The 14,092-nt window shown below is 43.3% G+C and overlaps 2 protein-coding genes across 9 annotated transcripts in view; one reads left to right on the forward strand and one right to left on the reverse strand.

The window, feature by feature from the left end:
• Positions 1–566: 566 nt before the first annotated feature.
• The window catches only part of Rtp5 (receptor transporter protein 5 (putative)), a 60,588-nt gene continuing 47,062 nt past the window's right edge, over positions 567–14,092 (reverse strand). For 4 of the 8 annotated variants that reach the window (XM_058573423.1, XM_058573422.1, XM_058573426.1 and 1 more), the window contains one exon: positions 2,916–3,363. The gene's annotated coding sequence lies outside the window, so the exon portion shown is untranslated. Of the gene's footprint in view, positions 1,618–2,915; positions 3,364–14,092 lie in introns of those variants that run through there. The other 4 variants (XM_058573428.1, XM_058573425.1, XM_058573427.1 and 1 more) reach the window with 2 other exon arrangements.
• LOC131423498 (histone-lysine N-methyltransferase PRDM9-like) lies at positions 1,415–2,901 on the forward strand. The gene has a single exon (XM_058573429.1). It carries the CDS (start codon positions 1,718–1,720, stop codon positions 2,615–2,617), a length of 900 nt encoding a protein of 299 aa, XP_058429412.1. The 5' UTR covers positions 1,415–1,717; the 3' UTR covers positions 2,618–2,901.

Consider the following 14,092-nt stretch of genomic DNA (forward strand, 5'->3'; position numbering starts at 1 on the left):
TGAACCTGCTCTGTGCCGGGAACTAAACCGTGCAAATTGAACAGACAGTGAGAATGACTGCTCTCGGGCAGCTGGCACACGGATTAGAGAAACACATGTTCTCATGCAGGTTTGTACATGACACATCTGAAGAAAACTGACCTACAGAAAGCACTTGGGAATCCATGTGAGGGAAGGGTAACGTAGCAGATATGGTCAGGGAAGGTTCTCCCAGGAGATAAAATTTGAGAGGTGCAAATAGCTGTGGGTAAAGGACTCCAGGCAGAAGGAGCAGCTCCTGCAAGTGCCCTGAGGCAGGAAAGGTTTGGTATTTGGTGACTGGCTGAGACCACTCAGGTAAAGGAAGCAGAGAACAAAGACACATGAAGGCCTGGAAATGTGGGGGCCTATGACTTGTGCCAAGACCCTGGAGATGGTGACAATTGCAGTTTGGGTTCTCTGTTCTAAGATGATGCTGTGGTTAACTCATGACTGCAGTGTGTGATCCCTTCAGATGCTACTTCAGCCTTCAGGTGAGAGGGTAGGAGGTTGGGAGAAGGTGGGAGTCAGAGAGGGAAGACAACTGATTAGGATCTATTTTGAAACAGAAATTCCTGTTGTATTTGTAATGGGTTAAGACAATTAAATAGGTCAAAAAGTGAAGGCTTGCTGTGAGGCTTGGGGAGGGGCATATTTTCACTTCATGATTGGTGGAGCATGCAGAGAGAAGCAGTTCATGGCTGTTGCGCAGCAGAAGCCACAGCCCCTTAGTTAGTGGGTTCTGGGCCACATTCTCTTGTCCAGCAGGAACCCTGCTCCTCATTGAGAGACAGGCATATAACAGTCCTCAACTACATCTTTCTTTTTGATTGGCGGACTGAAATTCAGACTGACTGATACACCTCTATATGGCCTCCCACAGTTGCAGATCCCCAGGATGAGAGGATCCTAGCTAATAAACAGATCCTTTTCCTCTCTAGGAAAAGTCACTGAAGAAAGTTCTACCTAATTCATCAAGTGTTATTTCTCAATAGAATGAAATAGCTGCAGACAGAATATCAGGAAATGTGTTCAGGAATCTATATGCAAGGGTGTGGGGTGTGGCAGAGGATGGCTGGGCAAGACGGACACGTCTTACAAGAGAGTCATGGCATGTGGGGCGTGGTCACTGCAGCTCCATCAGAGGCAGAGAAGCTGCCTCTGATGCTACTGGAAGGTCCCTAGTCTGGCTGACATGGAGAAAAGGCCCTTGACCTGGGCTTTTTGGATTTCTGAGCATATAAAATAAAATAAAAATGTACTAGAAAAATACACTGTGGGGGGAAATAGCTTGTGTTCTTAGCACATAAAGACTGAGTAGTGATGCAGGCCTTGCCACACAGCAAAGAAGATGCGCAGACAGCTTGTCTACATCTGTCCTGACCAATAACTTCCTCTTTCAGCAGAACCAAAGCCAGAGATCCATCCTTGTCCCTCATGCTCTCTGGCCTTCTCCAGTCAGAAATTCCTCAGTCAGCACGTGGATCGCAGTCACCCCTCTCAGATCTTCCCAGGAACATCTGTGAGAAAAAAACTCATACCAGGGGACTCTTCTCCAAGAGATCAGCTTCAGGAACAGCAACATCCTGATCCACACGGCTGGAATGACAAAGCCAGAGGTCAAGAAGTCCAAGGAAGTTTGAAACCCACACATAAAGGGACAAGGCAGAGGGGAATTTCTAGCCCACCCAAAGGACAAATGGGGAGATCTGACGAGAGTGAGAGAATGATGGAGGATGACCTCAAAGCAGACCAGGAAATGAATCCAGAGGACACAGACAAAATATTGGTGGGGGTAGAAATGTCAAGAATTGTAAGAGTCAAAAATGGAGGGTGTGGGCAAGGCTTTACACAGAAGTCAGACCTCATCCAACACCAGAGGACACACACAGGGGAGAAGCCCTATGTGTGCAGGGAATGTGGGCGAGGCTTTACATGGAAGTCAGACCTCATCCGGCACCAGAGGACACACACAGGGGAGAAGCCCTATGTGTGCAGGGAGTGTGGGCGAGGCTTTACACAGAAGTCAGACCTCATCCGGCACCAGAGGACACACACAGGGGAGAAGCCTTATGTGTGCAGGGTGTGTGGGCGAGGCTTTACACAGAAGTCAGACCTCATCCAACACCAGAGGACACACACAGGGGAGAAGCCCTATGTGTGCAGGGTGTGTGGGCAAGGCTTTACACGGAAGTCAAACCTCATCCAGCACCAGAGGGCACACACAGGGGAGAAGCCCTATGTGTGCAGGGTGTGTGGGCGAGGCTTTACACGGAAGTCACACCTCATCCAGCACCAGAGGACACACACAGGGGAGAAGCCCTATGTGTGCAGGGTGTGTGGGCGAGGTTTTACACAGAAGTCAGTCCTCATCCAGCACCAGAGGACACACACAGGGGAGAAGCCCTATGTGTGCAGGGTGTGTGGGCGAGGCTTTACACAGAAGTCAAACCTCATCCAGCACCAGAGGACACACACAGGGGAGAAGCCCTATGTGTGCAGGGTGTGTGGGCGAGGCTTTACACAGAAGTCAAACCTCATCCAGCACCAGAGGGCACACACAGGGGAGAAGCCCTTTGTTTTCAAGAAGGATAAGTAAGTAATTAACAATAAAACCACATTTCAACAGCCACAAGAAGACAGAGGTAGCCAGTACACATCTACACACCCCAGCTCTGAGGGTCCTCAGAGGGAAGTCTACTGACACCACACATTCCCTGAGGGTGTAAATAGCTGATTAAACCAATTCTTCACTTTCTTGGCAAGACATGAAATAGAAAATCAGTGAAAAGTTCCTCAAGTTTCTGGGGATGTTCACTCATGTTTTTTTCCATGCTGACCCCCTCCATGTTCCTTTGGCCTCCCCGTTCTAATAAATTTTTTCTCCACACAAATGAGAAGCTGAAGCCATGTGCTTTATTCCCACCTTGTCAATGAAAACAGAAGAGTCCAGAAGGGCCTTAGGGAACCCTTATTTCCAGCTCAAAAGGGTGGGGTTACTCTGGTTAAATTATTGGAGAATCATTAGCAGGGTTCAGGGAGAGAAATATGGGATTTGAGGCAGAGTTGGGTAAGAGATGGGTCCTGGTCTCCTGGGCAATGAGGCTTCTTCTTCCCCTCTTTGCTGCTATACTCCTTGCTCCAGGTTTGGCTTCTCCTGGATCCTCTCCTGGTTTCTTCCAACCTCTGGAGCCTTCAAGGTGAAAGCCACATGGGTGTGTGTATATGTAATGCACACTGTGGGTAATTGTGTTTGTGTGTGCGTGGGAGGTGCGTGTCTATTCAACATACCATCCATGGAAGGATGCACCCTCTTTCTCCAATGAAATCAAGATCCTCCCTCTCCTACAGGGAAAAAAATGTAAAAAGAAAAAAATTTTTTAAAAAGTGTTATGTAAGTAAATAAAGTGATTGCATATTTCTTATAAAAACCCACACATTCTTTTGAGACCCAGCCAAGCCCAGGGAAGATAGAGGGGCCACTCCTGCAGCTGGGGGTCCTTTCTTCCCTGTCATTGCACCCCTTCTTGTGCTGCCAGAGGGGACTGGAATCAGGCCTCCCCTTCCTCCCAGCAGAAGCAGGACTATAATGTGCTGAGATTTCCCTCAGAAGTAAGCAGTAGTGTGTGAGAAGGGGGCAATGCCCATTGCATGGGGTATAGACTTTGCTGGGGGTCTCAGATCTGATGCTTGTTCCTGAAGAGACAACAGTGCTCTCAGACTGAAATGTCCCCAGGGGATGGTCACAAAGTTTGGGAGTTGGGTGCTCAAGATCAAGTTAGTCCTCAGTCCCTGGGTCCCCTGACCTGACCTGACCTGGCTCCCTTGTGAACTTGCAGCTCAGCCCTCCAGATGCCCCACCTATGTTCTTTGGTCCCTTCCTCAGATCAAAGTCAGTATTGTGTTAGTCAGCTCCCCGACACTATAAAAAAAATGCCTAAAATGATCAACTTTTTAGAAAAAAATTTTAGTTGCTGATAGACATTTATTTATATGTGGTGCTGAGAATTGAACCCAGTGCCTCACACATGCTAGGCAAGCACTCTACCACTGAGCCACAACCTCAATCCCTAAAATGGTCAACTTTTAAAGAGAAAAACACTCTGGCTCACAGTTTTAGAGGGTTCAGTTCATGATCAGCTGGCCCATTGCTTTGGCATAGCACATCAAGGCAGAAGGAGGTGATGGGCCAAAACTGTTCACCTCGTGGCTGGAAAGTGGAAGAGAAAGAAGAAGAGACTGGGATCTCATAATCTACCCCCAGGGCATGCCTCCACCTAAAAGCCTCCCATTAGCACCACCACTTCCCAAATACATCATGCTGGGGACCAAGTCTTCAGAATATTGGCCTTCAGGGGATGCTTCAGATCCAAACTATACCACTATTTCTCCACGATTTCTCTTCATCTCCATATTGGGGTAGTCTTTTGAATGTGGATGTGGTTAGCAAGATGGATTGGGAGAAACAAATGGCATCTTTAGTTCAGACTCAGGCAGTGTATTAGCCTAGGGCTGAGTAACAAAGTACTACAAACCGTGTATTTTAAAACAGAAATTCATTGACCCACTGTTCTGGAGGTGAGGTCCTGAAATCAAGGTGTCAACAGAGCCATACTCCCCTTGGACCTAGAGAGGGTACTTCCATGCCTCTTCCAACCTCTGGTAAGTTTTGCCAGTCATCCTTGTGCTCCTTGGCTTGCACTGGTTCTTGACAAAGGTGGAAAGGAAGCCTGATGTCAGGACCCCGCTCAGGCACAGAGACCATGCAGTGAGGTTCTGCAGGCAGGAGAGACACTGAGTACATCTGAGTACAGCAGAACCTGCCGGTTCATCTCTCTCCAGCTTTAACAGAGTCTGAATATGCAGGATCAATAAGGAACCATGCAGAGGAGTCCCGTGGAAGTGGTCCTGTGGTGCAGTTCCTGTGCCTCACCCAGACCACATCAGGGTTTCTGTGACGCAATACAAAACAGATACCTGCGCTTTTTCCCTCGTTCCTGGCCTGTAGCTCCTGAAATGTGTGCCATGTCCCTGGCGTGCTAATGAAACAATGGTTGTAGGTGGTTTCTGGACAGCTTCAGGACACGGCTGGTCACCAGGAGATCAGGCAGTGATTCCAGGGTTGGGGACCCTGGACAGGGAAAGGGGCTGGAGGCTTAGTTCAGTCACTAGCAGTCAGTGATTTATCAACCATGACCACGTAATGGAACCTCACAAACCCTCTGAATAACAGGCATAAGGGAGCTTTGGGCCAGCACAGGAAGGGGCTGAAGGACCACACCCTGAGGGCCTGGACACGCCCATTGCCCACACCTACCTCACATGAGCATCTGTTGCATTTTGTCATTCCTGATTTATTCCCTCATAATAATTCAGGGCAAGTCCAGCACTCCCCTGAATTCTGTGAACCATTCCAGCGAGCGTGGAACCGACGTGGGCTATGGAACCCTGGGTTTGCAGCCATGTCAGACGATATGCAGGTGACAGAAGGACCCACCTACAGGGTCTGCATAAATTTCCAGAGTTGAGTTGCAGGATGCCCAATTGGTGTCTAGAGAGTCCTGAGACTGGTTAGGGAGGGGAAAATAACTGAATTTCATGCTTAACAAGTAAGGGAAGCATAGCTGTGTCATCTTTAAAGGAAGCTGGGGCAGTAAGACACATGCCCCTGAGTGTCCCCTTGTCCAGCCCAGGTGAGACAGCAGTGAGCGCAGCCGGGGTGGAAGGTCCAGGTATGTCTCATCTTGAAGGACCCCGGCTCCTTGGGGCACACTGGGAACCAGGTCCAGGTGCTGGTATCTGCAGAAATCTACTTTCCTGCATGGACTCCAGGGCGGCAGCTCCTTGGGAGGCTGGTCAGACAAGCCACCAGGCAAGCCCACGCTCAGGATGTCGCTGCTCCTTCAACCTATGTATAAACCCCTCTCTTAGCAGGGACGGGGCAGGACTGAGGGTCCTGTGGAAAGGACACGCATCACTCATCCATCCAGCTGCCGCTGGACCAAGTTCTATGTGGGAGAGGGGGTGCTGCTAGGCCAAGCACCATGTGGGGCAGAGGTGCCATCTCTCTGATCTGTCCCCACTGAACCCTGCTCAGAGCAGGCTCTGGTGACTTTAAGCTTTACTGGTAAACCATGTCTCCCATGCTGTCTCCAACAACCTATCCCAGTGTCCTGGCACAACTGGGCTGTGTACCAAGACAGCAGTACTGTGATCTGCGGGGCACTCTTCGTCTGATGGCCGTTCATGCTTCCTTTAACAGAGGCACATTCTGATGATGAGACCTAATGAAACCAAGCTTCAGATATATTTCATCCCAAATTACTTCGACATGCCTCTCTTGAGAAAAAGGACTTTTCTCTACCCTATCTAAAAATAGGAGACCATTAGGCAGCACCTCAGATTCTGATAAGGCAAACAAAACCAAACTTTGTAAATAGTAGGTTTAGGTTTCTAATCAGAAAAACCCAGCTCACTTCTGCTAGGGCCTGGCCACTCTGACCAATCAAGTATTTCTTTGTCTTTCTTTTTTTCCCATTTTTTAAAATGATCAATTACTTCTACATGACACATCATACACAAATGGAGTATAAATTCTCATTCTTCTGGTTGTACATGATGTAGAATCACACCAGTCATGTAGTCATATATGCACATAGGTAATAATGTCCGATTAATTCTACTGTCCTTCCTACCCTTCCCTCTCACTCCCCTTCTGAAAATACCTTGTGAAAGTTCTCCCTTCACCCCTATTCAGAGTCCTGCAGCCCTTGTGGTCCAGAGTAGCCATATTCATGAATCTACTCAAATAAATTTTAATGTACCTAAGTTCAGTCTTTTTTTTTTTTTTTTTTTTTGGTACTGGGGATTGAATTCAGGGGCATTCAACCACTGAGCCACATCCCCAGCCCTAATTTGTATTTTATTTAGAGACAGGGTCTCAATGAGTTGCTTAGCTCCTCACCCTTGCTGAGGCTGGCTTTGAACTCGTGATCCTCCTGTCTCAGCCTCCTCAGCCACTGGGATTACTCTTGGCTAAGTTCATCTTTTAACACAGCAGAAATTGGAAAAACAATGGCCCATAGGCTAAAATACAGCCACTGTTTCTCTGCAGCTCCCAGCTGAAGTGGCACCCCCTTTCTCCACAGAAAAGTTTTAACTGGGCCTCTCCAGAAATCTTCACCATGGCTGATTTTTTTTTCTTTTTTTTATTGGTTGTTCAAAACATTACAAAGCTCTTGACATATCATATTTCATACATTAGATTCAAGTGGGTTATGAACTCCCAATTTTACCCCAAATACAGATTGCAGAATCACATCGGTTACACATCCACATTTTTACATAATGCCCTATTAGTAACTGTTGTATTCTGCTACCTTTCCTATCCTCAACTATCCCCCCTCCCCTCCCCTCCCATCTTCTCTCTCTACCCCATCTACTGTAATTCATTTCTCTCCTTGTTTATTTTCCCATTCCCCTCCCAACCTCTTATATGTAATTTTGTATAACAATGAGGGTCTCCCTCCATTACCATGCAATTTCCCTTTTCGCTCCCTTTCCCTCCCACCTCATGTCTCTGTTTAATGTTAATCTTTTCTTCCTGCTCTTCCTCCCTGCTCTGTTCTTAGTTGCTCTCATTATATCAAAGAAGACATTTGGTATTTGTTTTTTAGGGATTGGCTAGCTTCACTAAGCATAATCTTCTCTAGTGCCATCCATTTCCCTGCAAATTCCATGATTTTGTCATTTTTTAGTGCTGCGTAATACTCCATGGTGTATAAATGCCACATTTTTTTATCCATTCATCTATTGAAGGGCATCTGGGTTGGTTCCACAGTCTAGCAATTGTGAATTGTGCTGCTATGAACATCGATGTGGCAGTATCCCTGTAGTACGCTCTTTTAAGGTCTTCAGGGAATAGTCCGAGAAAGGCAATAGCTGGGTCAAATGGTGGTTCCATTCCCAGCTTTCCCAGAAATATCCATACTGCTTTCCAAATTGGCCGCACCAGTTTGCAGTCCCACCAGCAATGTACAAGAGTACCCTTTTCGCCACATCCTCGCCAGCACTTGTTGTTGTTTGACTTCATAATGGCTGCCAATCGTACTGGAGTGAGATGGTATCTTAGGGTGGTTTTGATTTGCATTTCTCTGACTGCTAGAGATGGTGAGCATTTTTTCATGTACTTGTTGATTGATTGTATGTCCTCCTCTGAGAAGTGTCTGTTCAGGTCCTTGGCCCATTTGTTGATTGGGTTATTTGTTATCTTATTGTTTAATTTTTTGAGTTCTTTGTATACTCTGGATATTAGGGCTCTATCTGAAGTGTGAGGAGTAAAAATTTGTTCCCATGATGTAGGCTCCCTATTTACCTCTCTTATTGTTTCTCTTGCTGAGAAAAAGCTTTTCAGTTTAAGTAAGTCCCATTTGTTGATTCTTGTTATTAACTCTTGTGCTATGGGTGTCCTATTAAGGAATTTGGAGCCCGACCCCACAATATGTAGATCGGAGCCAACTTTTTCTTCTATCAGATGCAGAGTCTCTGATTTGATATCTAGCTCCTTGATCCACTTTGAGTTAACTTTTGTGTATGGCGAGAGGAGGGGATTCAGTTTCATTTTGTTGCATATGAATTTCCAGTTTTCCCAACACCATTTGTTGAAGATGCTATCCTTCCTCCATTGCATGCTTTTAACTCCTTTATCAAATATAAGATAGTAGTAGCTTTGTGGATTAGTCTCTGTGTCCTCTATTCTGTACCATTGGTCCACCTGCCTGTTTTGGTACCAGTACCATGCTGTTTTTGTTACTATTGCTCTGTAATATAGTTTGAGATCTGGTATCACTATACCGCCTGATTCACACTTCCTGCTTAGAATTGCTTTTGCTATTCTGGGTCTTTTGTTTTTCCATATGAATTTCATGATTGCTTTATCTATTTCTACAAGAAATGCCATTGGGATTTTGATTGGCATTGCATTAAACCTATAGAGAACTTTTGGTAATATCACCATTTTGATGATGTTAGTTCTGCCTATCCATGAACAGGGTATATTTTTCCATCTTCTAAGATCTTCTTCTACTTCTCTTTTTAGGGTTCTGTAGTTTTCATTGTATAAATCTTTCACCTCTTTTGTTAGGTTGATTCCCAAGTATTTTTTTTTTTTGAGGATATTGTGAATGGAGTGTTTTTCCTCATTTCCGTTTCAGAAGTTTTGTCGCTGATATACAGAAATGCCTTTGATTTATGCGTGTTGATTTTATATCCTGCCACTTTGCTGAATTCATTTATTAGTTCTAGTAGGTTTTTTGTAGACCCTTTTGGGTCTTCTAGGTATAGAATCATGTCATCCACAAATAGTGATAATTTAAGTTCTTCTTTTCCTATTTTTATGCCTTTAATTTCTTTCATCTGTCTAATTGCTCTGGCCAGTGTTTCAAGAACTATATTGAATAGAAGTGGTGATAGAGGGCATCCCTGTCTTGTTCCAGATTTTAGAGGGAAAGCCTTCAATTTTTCTCCATTCAGAATGATGCTAGCCTGAGGCTTAGCATAGATCGCTTTTACTATGTCGAGGTAAGTTCCTGTTATCCCTAGTTTTTCTAATGTTTTGAACATAAAGGGATGCTGTACTTTGTCGAATGCTTTTTCTGCATCTATCGAGATGATCATATGGTTCTTATCTTTAAGTCTATTGATGTGGTGTATAACATTTATTGATTTCCGTATATTGAACCATCCTTGCATCCCAGGTATGAATCCTACTTGATCATGGTGCACAATTTTTTTGATGTGCCTTTGTATCCGATTCACCAGAATTTTATTGAGGATTTTTGCATCTAGGTTCATCAGAGATATTGGTCTGTAGTTTTCTTTCTTTGAGGTGTCTTTGTCTGGTTTCGGAATCAGGGTGATGTTGGCCTCATAGAATTAATTTGGAAGAGCTCCCTCTTTTTCTATTTCCTGAAATAACTTGAAAAGTATTGGTAATAATTCTTCTTTAAAGGTTTTGTAAAACTCTGCTGTATACCCATCTGGTCCTGGGATTTTCTTGGTTGGTAGTCTTTTGATTGCTTCTTCTATTTCATCCATTGTTATAGGTCCGTTTAAGTTGTGAGTATCCTCCTGACTCAGTCTGGGCAAATCATATGACTTAAGAAATTTATCAATGTCTTCACTATCTTCTATTTTATTGGAATATAGGTTTTCAAAATAATTTCTAATTGTCTTCTGTATTTCTGTAGGATCTGTTGTGATATTGCCTTTTTCATCCCATATGTTAGTAATTTGAGTTCTCTCTCTTCTTCTCTTCGTTAGCATGGCTAAGGGTCTGTCGATCTTATTTATTTTTTTGAAGAACCAACTTTTAGTTTTGTTAATTTTTTCAATAGTTTCTTTTGTTTCAATTTCATTGATTTCTGCTCTGATTTTAATTATTTCTTGCCTTCTGCTACATTTGCTGTTGTTTTGCTTTTCCTTCTCTAGGGCTTTGAGATGAAGTGTGAGCTCATTTATTTGTTGGTTTTTCCTTTTTTTGAGGAATGACCTGCAGGCGATGAATTTCCCTCTTAAAACTGCTTTCATTGTGTCCCATAGATTCCGATATGTTGTGTCTGTATTTTCATTTATCTCTAAGAATTTTTTGATTTCTTCCTTTATGTCTTCTGTAACCCATTGATCATTCAGTAACATATTGTTCATTTTCCATGTGATGTAGGATTTTTCCTTCCTTCTTTTATCATTGATTTCCAGTTTCATTCCATTATGATCAGATAAAATTCATGGTATTATCTCCACCCCTTTATATTTACTGAGGGTTGCCCTATGGCATTATATATGGTCTATTTTTGAGAAGGATCCATGTACTGCTGATAAAAAAGTATATCCACTTGATGATGGTTGATATATTCTATATATGTCAGTTAAGTCTAGGTTATTGATTGTGATATTGAGTTCTATAGTTTCTTTATTCAACTTTTGTTTGGAGGATCTGTCCAATGATGAGAGAGGTGTGTTGAAGTCACCCATAATTATTGTGTTGTGGTCTATTTGATTCTTGAACTTGAGGAGAATTTGTTTTATGAATGTCGCAGCACCATTATTTAGTGCATAAATATTGATAATTGTTATGTCTTGCTGGTGCATGGTTCCTTTTAACAGTATACAATGTCCTTCCTTATCCCTTTTGATTAACTTAGTCTTGAAGTCGATTTTATTCGATATGAGGATGGCCACCCCTGCTTGCTTACGAGGACCGTGTGTGTGGTATATTTTTTCCCAACCTTTCACCTTCAGCCTGTGTATGTCTTTTCCAATCAGATGTGTCTCCTGGAGGCAGCATATTGTTGGATTTGTTTTTTTAATCCATGTTACCAGCCTATGTCGCTTTGTTGGAGAGTTTAAGCCATTAACCTTTAGAGTTACTATTGATATACGGTTTGTACTTCCAGCCATGTTTGATTATTTATCTTCTTTTTTTTAATTAGTTTGTTTCTCCATGATTAGCTTTCTCCCCGCCCTCTGTCTTTACAGAGGCACTTCCCACTGATGGTTTTGGTTATTGTTTTTCATTTCTTCCTCATGTAGTGTTTTGCTCAAGATGCTTTGCAATGCTGGTTTTCTGGCTGCAAATTCTTTTAGCTTTTGTTTATCATGAAAGATTTTTATTTTGTTGTCATACCTGAAGCTTAATTTTGCTGGATACAGAATTCTTGGTTGGCATCCATTGTCTTTCAGTGTTTGAAATACGTTGTTCCAGGATCTTCTCGCTTTCAGCGTCTGTGATGAAAAATCCATTGTTAACCTTATTGGTTTACCCCTGAATGTAATCTGCCTCCTGTCTCTTGTAGCTTTTAATATTTTCTCTTTGTTCTGTATATTGGATATCTTCATAACAATGTGTCTTGGCGTTGGTCTACTGTGATTTTGTGTGCTCGGTGTCCGGTATGTATCTACAATTTTTATATCCGTTACCTTTTTTATTTCTGGAAAGTTTTCTGTAATTATTTCATTCAGCAGGTTACTCATTCCCTTGGTTTGAATCTCTGTACCTTCCTCTATCCCGATGACTCATAAGTTTGTTTTTTTTATATTATCCCATATCTCTTGGATGTTTTTCTTGTGATTTTTTACCAGCCTTTCTGAGTTGGCTAGACTCTTTTCAAGATGATATATTTTGTCTTCATTATCTGACGTTCTGGCTTCTACTTGCTCCATTCTTTTAGTGATACTCTCAATTGAGTTTTTAATTTGGTTTATCGTTTCCTTCATTTCTAGAATTATTGTTTGATTTTTTTTATAATCTCTATCTCCTGATAAAGATGCTTAACTTCTTCTTTTATCTGTTTATGTAATTCAATTTCAATGTGCTCTTTCACTGTTTGGATTTGCTGTCTCGTATCCTCTTTAAGGTTCCATTCCATCTGTCTAAGGTATTCCTTGAGATCTTTATATGACCATTTTTCTAATGACTCTAGATCCTCCTGAATATTTAGGCTGTCCTTCATTGTTTGTACTCCTTTTCTTCCTTGCTTTTTTATGCTGCTCATGTTACTTCTTGTTCTGTTTGACTGCTGAGTTACTGTTTACTCTTATAAATTTATTTGATGCTGTTGCGCTGGTTTCAATGAAGTTATCTCCTCCACCCATGACGTCAGTTCTCTGCCAAGGAGGTATCCCGTGCAAATGGTGACCGTTCGTTCCCTTTGCCGGGTGACCAATGCAACGGGTGAGTCCTGACTGACTTTCCCAAGCCCCGTTTGAGTCCTGTGGCCCCACCATGGCTGATTTTAGGACTGTCAGCAAAAGAGTCTCTGCAAAAGAGTCCAATGTAGATAAACTTCCTATTTTTGTGTCGCCCTATTCTCTTGGCCACTGGCCGGGAAGATACCAGCACTCCAGGTGCTGGACACCCCTTACTAGTTTTTCACAAACATGTATCCAGTATAGTAGTTTGTAGAAATGTGCGAACAAGGCCTCTGGCCTTGAGCTGGGCTTCACAGAGATGTCTACGTTTTTAAGATAAGTTACAATTGGGCTCCATGGTAACAGCTAGTAAGGGAGAAAAGAAAGGAGAGAAGAAGTTCTCTCCTTCTCAGATGTTGTCCTTGAAGGGTTAACATGCCCAAAACAGTGAAATAAAAAGCTGCTTCTATGTGAACTTCTGCAGACTTTGAACTTCTGAGCCCCTTCCCTTACATGCTGGGTATAAAACTCTGAAACTACCTAAACTTGGGGTTCAGGAGATTAATTGAATACAGCAAAAGCTGTGCCCACTGAACCTGGCTGCAGCCAAATAAAACTGTTTCCTGCTATTTTCAGTGCCTGGCCTTGTCTGTCCCTACACACAACTGAGAATGGTTTCTATAGATGAATATGTGAAATCTATCTGATGACTGGACACACTGACTCTGAAATAAAATTAGTAAAAATTCTATACCCCCCAAAAAACACTTTCTTCTCATTAATAGGCGAATGATCATAGATATCTTCACTTAGTTTTATATTTTAAATGTCTTCAATGCAAAAGAATGTTCATGGGAAGTATCTACATGACATCCTCAATTTTGCCTCTTGATCTGCGAAGCCTACAGGACACATGATCTGGCCCTTCGCAGGTGCTCTTTGTCCTTGCTTCCTGCATTCTTGATTGTGAGCAGCCAGATGCCTGTGGGACACATGCTCAGGTTCTGGAGATAACCGCCCAATGCCCTGGCAGTGACACACCCTGACAGATACATCGGGCAAGAAACCAGCAAACACTTCCTTTGTTCCTTGGTTAGTCTCTTCCTGTGGAAGAAAAGTACTTCTAGGAAATGCATTTGATGTCCATGCTCACACTCACACCTGGGGTGAAGATTCAGGGCCTGAGAGCTCAGAACAAGGACATCTCTCCTTGCTGATTAGATCTGATAACACCATGACATGGGCAAACATCCCCCATCCTCAATTCCCACCATTCTTTCTCTCTCCAACCTCTTGAACTCTTTCTAAACCCAAATCTCTACAGTGTCCTCATGGCATCACCTGATCTAATGTGTCCTCAAGCCAAGGCAGGCTGCACTCACTGGGC

The sequence above is a fragment of the Marmota monax genome, unplaced genomic scaffold (genome assembly GCF_021218885.2).
Source record: "Marmota monax isolate L192 unplaced genomic scaffold, Marmota_monax_Labrador192_F-V1.1 WCK01_AAM20220418_F8-fsc00298, whole genome shotgun sequence".
NCBI classification, from domain to species: Eukaryota; Metazoa; Chordata; class Mammalia; order Rodentia; family Sciuridae; genus Marmota; species Marmota monax.